Source organism: Histomonas meleagridis, assembly GCF_020186115.1.
Source record: "Histomonas meleagridis strain 2922-C6/04-10x chromosome Unknown contig_51, whole genome shotgun sequence".
Classification (NCBI taxonomy): domain Eukaryota; phylum Parabasalia; order Tritrichomonadida; family Dientamoebidae; genus Histomonas; species Histomonas meleagridis.
In genome coordinates this window covers 847,549-861,743 of record NW_027150894.1, presented here as the reverse complement: position 1 = coordinate 861,743, position 14,195 = coordinate 847,549, and the positions used below count along the sequence as shown (strand labels likewise).

General features: G+C 30.1%; 2 protein-coding genes across 2 annotated transcripts; one reads left to right on the top strand and one right to left on the bottom strand.

Annotated features, from left to right (window-relative positions):
• Positions 1–255: 255 nt before the first annotated feature.
• On the top strand, positions 256–7,230 carry GO595_007168 (pre-mRNA-processing-splicing factor 8A; the record flags this gene model as incomplete). The annotated part of the gene is made up of 2 exons (XM_067920602.1): positions 256–2,093; positions 2,157–7,230. The coding sequence occupies 2 exons, from the start codon at positions 256–258 to the stop codon at positions 7,228–7,230; spliced, it is 6,912 nt and encodes a 2,303-aa protein (XP_067772687.1).
• Positions 7,231–11,316: 4,086 nt separating this feature from the next.
• On the bottom strand, positions 11,317–12,615 carry GO595_007167 (Peptidase T; the record flags this gene model as incomplete). The annotated part of the gene is made up of 1 exon (XM_067920601.1): positions 11,317–12,615. The coding sequence occupies one exon, from the start codon at positions 12,613–12,615 to the stop codon at positions 11,317–11,319; it is 1,299 nt and encodes a 432-aa protein (XP_067772686.1).
• Positions 12,616–14,195: the final 1,580 nt, after the last annotated feature.

The window sequence follows — 14,195 nt, the reverse complement described above, 5'->3', positions numbered from 1 at the left end:
TTATAATTACATAAATGAAAGTTTTTATTTTCATCTTCTTTTTATGTTTTTTTTTTAAATGAAAGATCTGATTTTGGAGTTAAATCTTATTTTTTTTTTTACTAATTCTTTTAATTGTAAAAAAAATTCACGAATGTAATTGCTTTACTTTGTTCTTATGATCTATTTCTTGGATTTCGAGATAATTTGAATCATTTGATTTGTTGGGCCGGATTTTACAAAAAGTGACAAATTTGGCATCATTTGAATTTTGCAATGAACCAAGAACCAGGTGTACAACTTTCACATTCAGACGAAATTCAAGCCAGGATTAAGCAATGGAAGGTATTGCGAAGGAAACATTTTAAACTTGATAAAGCAAGATCCACTCCTAAGACTGGATTACAAAGAGAATTACCACCTGGGCATGTCCGACAAATTATTAAAGCTCATGGCGATATGAGCCATGAGAAATTTGCTGGACAAAAGCGTCTATATATTGGTGCATTAAAATATGCTCCACATGCTTTACTTAAATTACTTGAAAACATGCCAATGCCATGGGAAGATCTTAGGAACGTACGATGTTTGTATCATACAGCAGGTGCTATAACCTTTGTTAATGAAGTTCCAAAAGTAATTCCTCCACATTTTATAGCACAATGGGCAACATGTTGGATAGCAATGAGAAGAGAAAAAAGAGATAGAGCTCATTTCAGACGTCTTCAATTTCCACCATTTGATGATGAAGAACATCCATTAGATTTTGTTTCAAATATTGATGGCGTTCAACCACCCGAACCTGTTATGCTTGAACTTGATCCAGATGAAGATAAAGATGTTTACAAATGGTTTTATGATCATTTAGGACTTGTTGGTACACCAATGGTCAATGGTGAATCTTACAAGAGATGGAATTTTTCTCTTTCAACAATGTCAACTTTATTTAGACTTTCGAAACAACTTACTGGTGACTATCATGATCCAAATAGTTTATTCTTATTTGATTTGCCAGCATTATTTACATCGAAAGCATTAAATGAAACTATTCCAGGAGGGCCAAGATATGAGCCCTTATTTAGAGATTCTGATCCAAATGAAGAATGGAATGAATTTAATGATATTAATAAGATTATTGTTAGAACGCCAATTACTACAGAATGTCGTGTTACATTTCCTTTCTTATACAACAACAGACCACGAAAAGTTTCTGTCGCACCTTTTCATTATCCATGTTCAGCATTTGTCCCATTAGAATCGCCAGATTTACCACCATTTATAACTGATGGCATTAGCTCTATTAACCATAAAGGCCTAAGAGAACCACCAGAATCAACATATTTTGAGCCACTTGAATTAGATTTTGATCCATTATTTGATGAGCTGCCACTTTTTGTTGAAAACACTTTTGACACCCTGTCACTTTTCTGGGCACCCCCTCCATTCAATTGTCGTTCTGGGAATACACAACGAGCTGAAGATGTACCATTAATTAGGTCATGGTATCATCAACGATCTCCGTATGATCAACCAGTTAAAGTTCGAGTTAGTCATCAAAAGCTTCTTAAAGATTATGTCTTAAATCGAGTCCATCATAAGAAACAATATAAATTACGACGAAGGAAGAAATTAATTACACAACTTAAAGGTACTCCATATTTCCATAGTACAACACTTGATTGGGTTGAAGCAGGTTTACAAGTTATTACTCAAGGTTTTAACATGTGTAATTTATTAATACGTCGACATCGATTAGTATTTTTACATTTAGATTATAACTTTAATCTTAAACCAATTAAGACACTTAATACTAAAGAACGACGTAAAAGTCGTTTTGGTAATGGTTATCATTTAATTCGCGAGTTTTTCAAGTTTATTAAGTTATTAGTTGATTGTCATGTTAAATATCGTTTAGGTACAATCGATGGATATCAATTAGCAGATGCATTACAATATGTCTTTGCTCATGCTGGACATTTAACAGGTATGTATCGATACAAGTATAAAGTTATGCATGAAATCCGTCGTTGCAAAGACTTAAAACATGTAATATATTCCAAATTTAATGCAGGCGCAGTTGGAGGTGGACCAGGAGTCGGATTTTGGGGACCGATGTGGCGAGTTTGGGTCTTTTATTTAAGAGGAATGGTACCATTAATGGAGCGATGGTTAAATAGTCGTATTTCACGTGAATATGAAGGACGTGTTGCGAAACGAACTCCATCATGTGTCACTAAGCAAAGAGTTGAAAGTAATTATGATTTAGAATTCCGAGGTGCTATAATGCATGATATTATGGACATAATGCCTGAAAGTATTCGCCAAAATAAGGCGCATACAGTAATGGCACATTTAGGTGAAGCATGGAGATGTTGGAAAGCTAATATCCCATGGAAAGTACCAGGGATTCCACCACCATTAGAATCATTAATCTTACGATATGTTAAATCGAAAGCAGATTGGTGGGTATCTAATACACATTATGCACGTGAAAGAATTTCGAGAGAAGGTACAATTGATAAAGCTATTGTCCGTAAGAATACTGCACGATTAACACGATTATATTTTAAGGATCAAAGTGATATTCAAGCATCATATTTAAAAGATGGACCATTCTTATCACCACAAGATGCAGTAGCTATGGTATCAACTATGGCACATTGGTTAGAATCACGGAAATTCCAAATTATACCATTTCCACCTATGCAATATAAACATGATACCAAAATGTTAATATTAGCATTAGAAAGTTTACGATTAGGTCATGATGTATCACAACGTATGAATCAAACATTACGTGAAGAATTAGGTTTAATTGAACATGCACATGATAATCCTCATGAAACGTTGAATAGAATCAAAAGGAATTTATTTACACAAAGAGCATTTCGAGAAGTTAATTTTATGTTTTTAGATTTATATACTAAATTAGTACCAGTATATGAAGTAGATGCAATCGAGAAAATTACAGATGCTTATTTAGATCATTATTTATGGTATGAAGCAGATAAACGTCAATTATTCCCTAATTGGATTAAACCAGCTGATAAAGAACCGAATCCAATCTTAATATATAAATGGTGTCAAGCTATAAATAATTTAACCGGTGCATGGGAAACAGATGATGGACAATGTATGGTATTAATCGAAACAAGTTTACAAAAGTTTTATGAGAAAACAGATTTAACATTTTTAAATTATATGTTACGTTTAGTAGTTGATCATAATTTAGCTGATTATATGACATCTAAGAATAATGTTAAATTAACATTTAAAGATATGTCACATTTAAATTCATATGGAATTATTCATGGATTACAATTTACATCATTTATAGTTCAATATATGGGTTTAATGATAGATTTATTATTAATGGGTATTAAACGAGCACAAGAAATTGCTGGGCCACCACAATATCCTAATGATTTCCAAACATTTTCTTCAATCGAAGAAGAAATTCATCATCCAATACGATTTTATCAACGTTATGTAATGCGTATTCATATATTATTTAAATTCACTTCAGAAGAAGCACGAGATTTAATTAAAGATTTCTTAACTGATAATCCAGATCCTAATAATGAAAATATATTAGGTTATAATAATAAGAAATGTTGGCCAAGAGATGCACGAATGCGTTTAATTAAACATGACGTAAACTTAGGGAGAGCAGTCTTTTGGTTATTAAAGAATCGAATTCCTAGAAGTATAGCAAGTTTAAATTGGGATGCAACATTTGCTTCTGTATATTCCAAAGATAATCCAAATTTATTATTTTATATGTGTGGATTTGAAGTTCGAATATTACCAAAATGTCGAATTAATCATGAAAATTATATCACTAAAGAAGGAACATGGATATTACAAGATCAAAAAACTAAAGAAATCACTGGTTATGTATTCTTACGAGTATCTGATAAAAGTATTATGTATTTTAAGAATCGTACACGACAATTATTATTATCATCACAATGTACTACATTTTCAAAAGTTAGTAATAAATGGAATACACATATTATATCATTAGTATCATATTTTAGAGAAGCATTAGTAGCTACACCAGAACTTTTAGATATGATAGTACGATGTGAAAATCGAGTTTTAACACGAGTTAAACTTGGAATGAATTCTAAAATGCCAAATCGTTTTCCACCAGTAGTATTTTATGCACCTAAAGAATTTGGTGGATTAGGATTATTATCTATGGGTCATATATTAATACCACAATGTGACTTAAAATATTCCAAACAAACAGTAATGGATTCGACACATTTTAGAAGTGGTATGGATAATATTATCGAAAGTGCATTTATCCCAGCATTATATCGTTATGTTCAAACTTGGGAAGGAGAAATTAATGATAGTCAACGAGTATGGTCACATTATAAAAGTATTAAACGTGAAGCGATGTTACAAAACAAACAAATTAATATTGAAGATTTAGATTCTTTATGGGATCGAGGTGTACCACGTATTAATACATTATTCCAAAAAGATCGTCATATATTAGCATATGATAAAGGTTGGAGAGTCCGATTATATTTCAAGAAATATACATTATTCAAAACAAATCCTTTTGGTTGGACACATCATCGTCATGATGGGAAATTATGGAATTTACATGATTATCGATCAGATGTAATTCAAGCATTAGGAGGAGTTGAAGGTATATTATCACATTCGATATTTAAAGCTACAGGTTATAATAAATGGGAAGGATTATTTTGGGATACAAGTACAGGTTTTGAAGAAGCATTAAAATTTAGAAAACTTACAAATGCTCAACGACAAGGTTTATCACAAGTTCCTAATCGAAGATTTACTTTATGGTGGTCACCAACTATTAATCGTGCTAATGTTTATGTAGGATTTCAAGTACAATTAGATTTAACTGGTATTTTTATGCATGGTAAAATCCCTACAATGAAAGTAAGTTTAATCCAATTATTTAGAGCTCATATGTGGCAAAAGACACATGAAAGTATTGTTATGGATTTAGTCCAAATGTTTGATAATCGACAAAATGAATTACAAATAGATACAATTAAAAAAGAAACAATTCATCCACGTAAATCATATAAAATGAATTCAAGTTGTGCCGATATTACATTACATAGTATTAATTCATGGAATGTATCAAACCCTACATTTTATAATGATAAAAATATACAATTTACTGGGTATAAAACAACTTGTTTATGGGTCGACGTACAATTACGTTGGGGTGATTATGATTCACATGATATCGAACGTTATACGCGAAGTTTATTTAATGCTTATACTACAAGTACACAATCATTATATCCTAGTGAAACAGGTATAATGGTTGGAATTGATTTATGTTATAATTTATATACTGTATATGGTACTTGGATTCCTGGTTTACAAGAAATCATTGAACAAGCTATGAAAAATATTATGAATTATAATCCTTCTATATCAGTATTACATGAACGTGTCCGTAAAGCATTACAATTATATTCTTCTGATCCAAGTGAACCAGCATTAAATTCATCCAATTTCGGAGAAATGTTTGGTAATAAAATGACATGGTTAGTTGATGATACAAATACTTATCGTGTTAAAGTACATAAAAGTTTCGAAGGTAACTTCGTAACAACACCAGTAAATGGTGGTATCTTTATCATGAATCCTGCTACAGGACAATTGTTCTTAAAGATTATTCATACACGTGTATGGCAACAACAAAAGCGTATTCATCAATTAGCTAAATGGAAAGCAGCAGAAGAAACTACTGCGTTAGTACGTACTTTACCACCTGAAGAACAACCACAACAAATCATTGCTACACGAGAATTACTTTTAGATCCATTACAATTATTATTATCTGATTTCCCGAACATTAATGTTAAAGGTAGTGACATGAATTTACCTTTACCTGCATTCATGAAAATACCAAAACTCGCCGATTTGGTTATACATTCATCAGAACCGAAAATGGTTTTGTTCAATTTATATGACGATTGGCTTGAAACAATATCCCCTTATACTTGTTTCACACGTCTAATGTTAGTGATGCGCGCTTTACAAGTGGCTAAAGATAAAACTTGGGACATATTGAGGCCAAACGCTTCAATCATTACGAAGAATGAACATTTATGGCCAACACATTCACCTGAAGATTGGATGAAAATAGAATTAAAGTTAAAGGATTTAATTATCGATGATTACTCAAAGAAGAATTCAGTGCCTGCAAATGCTTTGACACAATCGGAAATTAGAGATATAATTTTGGGTATAGAAATTGCACCGCCAAGTGAAGAAAGACAAAAACTGGCAATAGAAGAAAACGTTAACACTGGTAATATAGTCGCTGTAACTACAAGAACTGCTTCAAAAACTGGTGAAATTGTTAACGTTCAAACTCTGTCAAGTTATGAACAAACTCAATTCCAGTCAAAAAGTGACTGGAGAAAGAGACTTATTCAAAGTTCAAATATTTATTTGAAAACAAATAGAATTAACGTTCCACCAGAAGGTATTATTAACGATGAGTTCACAAAGACGTTTATTTTGCCCTTGAACCTCCTGAAAAAGTTCATCGAAATTTCTGACCCTTACATTCAAATTTGCGGTTTGTTGTACGGTAAACCGGCGGACGATAGCGACATGATCATTGAAATTCATTGTTTCGTAATCCCACCTCAAACTGGTAGTTATGATCATATAGACTTCCATCATAACTTACCAAAGGGAAATGAACTTTTGAATATGAATGATCTTAAACCTGTTGGATGGATTCATACAATGGCTATTGATGATCCTTTAATGTCACCAAATGATGCAATTTGTGCAACATCAATAATTAGCGATCCTGAAAATGAGGACGAAATCATTGATAAGCCTCTATTTTCTACAATTGTAATTTCATATCCTCCAGGATCTTGTGTCATAAGAGGCTTCCAACTTAATGAACCTGGTTACGAATGGGGTATCAATAACAAAGACACTAAAGATAGACCAGTGGGATTTGAAGATACTTTCTTCCATAGAATTCCAATCGTTTTGACAGAAAATTATAGCGGATGGTTTATGGTTCCTTCAGGCGTAGAATGGAATTTGAACTTTATGTCATTGAAATTGGCAAATTCTCCAAATTATGAAATTGAATTAGGTCATCCTTTGCCATTCTTTAGCCAAGAACACCGACCAAACCACTTCTTAAAGTTCGTGGAAGAATTAACACAAGACGATAATAATGGTATAGATGTTGAAAATAACTTTGAATAAACGTTTGATAATGAAATAAATTCTTCTTTCGATTATATTTTGAAGTGGAAAAAGCAATAAAACAAATTTGTATTTTGCAAAATTTAAATATCGATATCAGAATTCTTATTATGATGATAAAACATATGTGAGATCTTTAGGAAACAAGAATTACTGCATCTCATAGAAGTTTACTTGAAAATAATAAGAGATTCGAAAAAGTTAATTTACAAAAAAAAAATTAAAAATGAACTAATTTCCAAATGCTTCATCTGGAATATACGGGTGTGAATATTCAATCATCCTGTCTATTAAATCAGCATGCGTAATGAACATTCTTCTGCAACAAAATCGAATAATACCAAGTTGATTAAGAGCATCAGCTACAGAAACACCACTTCTAAGAAGCTCAGAGTATGGCTTCCATTTGTTGGCTATCATGCGGCCGCATGAAAAGCAGCGAACTGGAATTAGCATTTAGAAAGAATAAATCTAAACAAACATTGTCAAAATCAAATATCTTGAATTAACTTGGTTTGGCTGAATTCCAAAAATCGTAATTTCTCAAAAAATCATCATCATTTTCGATATTTTTTATCGTATTTTAGAAAAAATCAAGGCGGAAGATATCATTCATTTATGTTAACAAAATCATTATTCTTATGAGGGTTCCTTTTTATTTAGTATATATTTAATGATTTTAAAATATTTAATTTTTTGCTTGAACAAAAAACAATCAGGTTTAATGATAATTATCAAGATACTTTTCTATTATATTTAAAATCAAATATAATAATATAATGTTTCTATTTGATATTAAAAAGTAATTTTAATTATTAAGAAGAGCACTTACATTACCATTTGATAATGGCTATATGGAAAACTGATATTTATTTGTTTTATTTATTATTTATTTTGGTAATTTTATACTTCAAATCAAAATTTGGAAATGATTTATATTATTTGAAACAGCATTTATGAATGCATCTCAAAAAGGTCATACAGAAATAGTTAAATTACTTTGTGGTAAACATGATTTTTAAGATATCTTTGTGTGATTCAATTTCCAATAGTTGACTTAACAAAAATTATTTTTGATAAAAGTTCTGCGTAACGACTTGTTATTTGGAAAGACTTTTTCTGAAAATAAATTTCAAATATTTTTGTTTCTACATCTATGAGTAAAAAACACAAATTTTTATATGATTTGCAAACAAAATAAGAAAAATAAATCAAATACAAAATTTATTTATTAAATATATCTCTCTATTAATTATAACATTTTAATAATACATCACTCTCTATGTAAAAGTAAATTTGTTGCAATAATTGTTGCAATTTGTATTTCAGAAGGAGGAATTGATATAAAATTAATTCCGACTCTTTGACAGAACTTTAATGCCTTCACATTATCTGCGAAGTCACCTGAAATTCCAATTATTATATTATTGTTTACGCTTTTAGCTTTCATAATTCCGACTTCGATCAATTTTCCGATTGTATCAAAATCAATTCCGTTATAAGGTGAATGCGAAACAATTCCTAATTGACGATATTTTTTTATTAATTTATTTTCCATTTCTTCTTTCGAAATTCCGGACAACATTTCATACAAATTATTTATATTAAACACCAAAAAATTTATTTTTTCAGCAATTTTATCCATGTACATTATTGCTCGAGGTGTATCTATTGATATACCCAAATTAAATTTAATTGGTTCTTCTAAATCATATTGTTTCCCGATTATCGAAATAGCTGAATTTAATTCTTTTTGTACAATTTCAATTTCTTGTTCAGAAGATACAAATGGAATCATTAAATTTGGAATGAATTGTATTCCTTTTTCAACAGTATTATATGCCGATTTAACAAATGCATTAATTTGCGCCTTTAAAAATCCTTTAACACAAATACTAAATCGAATGCCTCTCATTCCAATCATTGGATTAATTTCATAATATTTTTTAGTAATTGTTAATATTCGCTCATTCTCTTTAAGTTCTTCTTCATCTATTTCATCGCCAAGTTCAGAATAAGTTTTTAATTTCGAAATCTCTTCGATAAGTTCTAATACATTTGGAAGAAAATATTTCGGCTGAAAATCGCCGACATTAATATAACCGATTTCTTCATTAAAAGAATCGAAAACTGATAAAAAAATTGATTCTAATGATTCTTCAAAATCATTTAATGCATCTTCTTTTTCTTCTTCATATTCTGCAATTAAAATCTGTTTTATAATTTCGGTTTTCTCGTTTAATATAAATTCATTTGTTATATCATAATATCCAATTCCTTCGGCGTTATTAGAAAATGCTTCTTGAATATCATCGGAACTTAATGCATTCGAATAAATAAGAAGTGAAGAATTAGGAAAATCATTTTGCGTAATATCTTTAGATATATTCGTAAGTTCATTTATGAGTTTATCAGAAATAGTTTTTACTTGCATAGTTCCATTATATACAGTGCCATCGATTCCATCAATCGAAAGAACGTCATCTTCATGAAATTCATTTTCTCCAATTTTTACACTTATTTCATCATAATCAAATTCAATGTAATTAATTCCGACAAAAAATGGAAAATCAAATAATAATTCACAATCATTTTTAATGATTATTCCTTTCATAAAAGAAAATGTATTTAATTCATCAGTAAAATCTTCAGCAATATAAATAAAATCGATTTCGTTTTCTTCCATTTCTTCGGCTTTTTCGATTGTTAAACAAACAGGTGCACAAATAGAAAAAAATTTCCGTTTTTGTGGAAATTGCTTTCGAATAATAATTTTGTTTTTAAACGTTTTGATTTCATCTGCTTCAAAATATGGCTGTAAAATAACTTCAATATCATTTATATCAATCGATTCAAGCGCTTCTTTTTTTGTTAAGACGCCTTCATTAAATAAATCAATTGCTATTTTACAAGATGATTGTGGATAATGTTTCGCTTTATGAACATTTAGAATCCAAATTTTGTCATTTTCAATTGCAAAATCAGCTTTAACAACATTTTTAAAATGTTTTTCGAGATTTTTAAGAATATCATTAAGTTTTTCATATAAATCAACATTAGTCTTTTTAAGTTCATTAATTTGTAATTGTTCTTTTCGTTTGTTTTTAAGTTCATGATTCGAAACCGATAGAGCAAAAGTGCCATAAATTGATTGTTGACCGTTTAATGGATTTCGAGAAAAAACAATTCCAGAACAAGACGAGTCATTGAGATCGCCATATATCATGGGCATAAGGAGAATCGAATCTGATTTATTTTCAGAAGCTAGAGATGAAAAAATATGTGAAATTGTATTGTAAAGCTGATCAAATGGATTTTGTGGGAATTCTTGTTCTGTTTCTTTTAAAATCATTTCTTTAAGCTTGTTGGTAACTAAAAGGTACTCAGTTGAAATGTCTTCTTCTTCTTCAGCTTTAATTGAATCAATTATTTCGGTAAATTTATCTTTAAAAATATGCATAACTTCGCACCCATAAGTTTCAATAAGATTTATGTAGTTGTTATAAGCAAAATCTTGATTTTCTTTATTTGAAGAAATCTTTTCAAATGTCTTATCATTATAACCAAGATTTAAAATGGAGTTCATAGTCCCTGAACTTGTTCTACATGAAATAATTAAAGGATTTTCTTCATTTGTAAAAGATTTTCCTAATTGATCTTCTAACATTTGAATTTTATCTTGAACTTGCTTCCATAAATCATCACTTATTTTTCCTAATGATTTATAATTTTGAAAAGCTTCTTTTGTAATAATTAATCCATTTGGAACTGGTGCCCCGCACTGAAATGCTTTATATAAATTTGCTCCTTTTTCTCCTATTTGTTCCAACAAATCCGTGAATTTGTCGCACTCCTGTGGAAAAAGGATAACGAAATTGTTCATTTTTTGTACGTTTCAAACCAGTTCGTAAACGTGCTCTTTAGAAAAAGTGACAAAAGAAACCCTCTAATTAAAACACAGATTAATTCCATATTAAATATTAATTACAGTAAAATAGTAAATAGTAAAATACTACTCACAGTAAAAGTGAATTGAATAGAAAAATTATCAAATAGATTTAGTAACAATTATATGAATCATGTATTTTATATCTCTTTATTTTCAGCCCAGATCTTGATTAATTCGATAATTATTCTCACAACTCCCACCATCTGACCCAAGCAAGCAAATTCAGCCTTAGAGTGGATGTTATCACTTCCTGTGAAAATGTTTGGAGTCAAAATTCCGTAATTCGTGGACAATCTAGATCCATCAGTTCCTCCTCTAATAGCCTCAACACTCGGAACTATACCAACGTTGCACATTGCTTTTTCAAGGAACCGAACAACTCTCATATCCTTTTTCATAGCATTATACATATTTGACCCTGTTCTATCCAGTTGCATATCAACTTTTCCTCCCTTAAATTTAGCCTCAACTGCTTTAGCAAATAGTTCTAAATTTTCTATTCTTGATTTGATTCCTTCTTCCTCAAAATCCCTAATAAAAAGTGTTACATTTGCTGTTTCAACATTTCCATCTATATTTTTCACAAAGAAGAATCCGTCCTTGCCAAAGGTGCTCTCTGGAAGCTCATTCGTTGGGAGCATCGAGACAAATGCGGACGCCATAAAATTAGCGTTTATTAATTTGTGATATGCATCTCCAGGATGACATGTGAAACCATGAAATGTAAGCTTGGCTGTGATAGCATTGAAATTCTCATAGCTATAATTACCTTCCAAGTCACCATCAATGGTATATCCAAATTTTGAGGAAATTTTTTCAATTGGAAAATAAAGAGTACCACGCCCGATTTCTTCATCAGAACTAAAAATAACCTCAATAGGACCGTGTGGAAATGGTGAGATATTGAGTATATAATCAACAGCTGTCATGATTTCAGAAATACCACATTTATCATCACCACCTAAAAGTGTTGTTCCATCACTGGTAATTATTGTATCTCCAATGCATTTAGTGATTTGTGGTGTTGTTTGAGGATCAATAAAAATTCCATGACCAACTTCAATAATTGAAAATCCATCATAATTTTCGTGAATTTGTGGTTTGACATTTTCACCTGAACAATCCTCTGACGTGTCAATATGAGACATGAAAGCTATTGAAGGAACGTTTTCATATCCTTTTGTTGCAGGGATTTTTCCTATAACATAACAATGCTCATCAATTGAAACTTCTTGAACACCTAAAGAACGAAGCTCTTCTAAGAGTAGATTTCCTAATACAAATTGCCTTTCAGTTGATGGTTTTTTAGTTTGTGATGAATCGCTTGTAGTATGAATTTTAACATATCTTAAGAACCTTTCGAGAAGTGGTTCTTTTACTTCTTTTTGATTAAGTCTTTCTTTAACAATAGCTATTCTTTCTTCGCTTGAAGACATTTTTTCTCATATAGGGTACCCAAGAAAACGTTAGAAATATGGGTAAATTCGTTCAATTATTGGATAATTTCCGAGAACTAGAGAAGAAATATGGTTCTCGTAAAAACCTAATTCAAGAACTTGGAGAAGATGTTGCGAATTTATCAGAAATAAAATCATTAGGCATAAATATCCCAAATGGTTTTGTTATTTCATCAACAGCATTCAATGAAATGTCCAACACAGAAATCCATATTTCAGACAAAGCATGGGAAGAAATACTTCATGCATTAAAGCGCATTGAAAAAGATTCTAAATCAACATTTGGAACAAGCGATAATCCACTTCTTCTTTGTTGTAAATATGATTTTTTAGGATCAGTTTCAAATATATTAAATTCTATACCAAATATAGGTTTAAATGATATAACTGCCCGAACTCTTTCACAGCAAACAAACGATCGAAGTTTTGTATATGACTCGTATAGAAGTCTTATCCAAGGGTATGGGACAATTGTTTTCAAAATTCCAGTTGAATCATTTGATGAACTTTTTGAGCAATATAAACAATCACGAAATTATGAAACTACGAATGAATTTACTTCTATTGATTGGATCGAAATCACCAAGCTTTATAAATCTATAATAATGCGTAAAACAGGGAAACAATTTCCACAAAATCCTATTGAACAATTACGTAATATTATTACATCATTATATCGAATGTCTAAAACATTATTTCCAAATTGTTATAATCCAAAAATCATTTGTACAGAAATGGTTTTTGGGAACAAAGGGAAAAATTGTTTTAGTGCAATCATTTCTACTCGAAATCCAAATGATGGAACAAATGAATTTTATTGCGAAGCATCAATGAACTCAACGATTTCAGATATTCGTGAGTCAAACTCCAAAATCATTGATTATAAAACACTTAAGACATTAATTCCTACAAAATTAATAAAAGAAATTGAAACCATTTCAAGGAAAATCGAAAATTATTTTAAAATTCCTCAAACAATTGATTTTGTTATTGATCAAGAAAAAATTTTTGTTGTTCAAACAAAAGAAGTTTTATTTAAATTTGATGCTAAATTTAAAGCGTTAAATGATATGGTCAAATCCAAAATTATCACTAAAGAACAATCGATTTTAATACTTAAAAATGAAGATATTCAACAAGTATTAAATGATACAATAATATCAAATTCAAATTATATTAGTAGCGGAATTTCTTCTTTAAATAAACCAATAATAGGAAAAGTTTATATTAATTCTAACATAAAAGATGAAAAAAATATTATTTTTGTTACCAATAAATTATATCCCACAGATTTGACTACAATACTCAAAAGTGACGCGATTATTACAAACAAAGGAACAAATTCATCATTCGCTGTTTTAATAACTAGAAAACTAGGTAAAACAGCTGTAATTGGTTGTGGTAATATAAGAATTGACTATAAATTAAAAACTATTACATTTGGGGATAAAGTTATTAAAGAAGGTGATACTATAACTATTTCAGGAGATGGGAAAATATATATTGGGGAAATGAATCTTGAAAATGTAAATGAAATTAAAAACGAAAATGTGAATGAA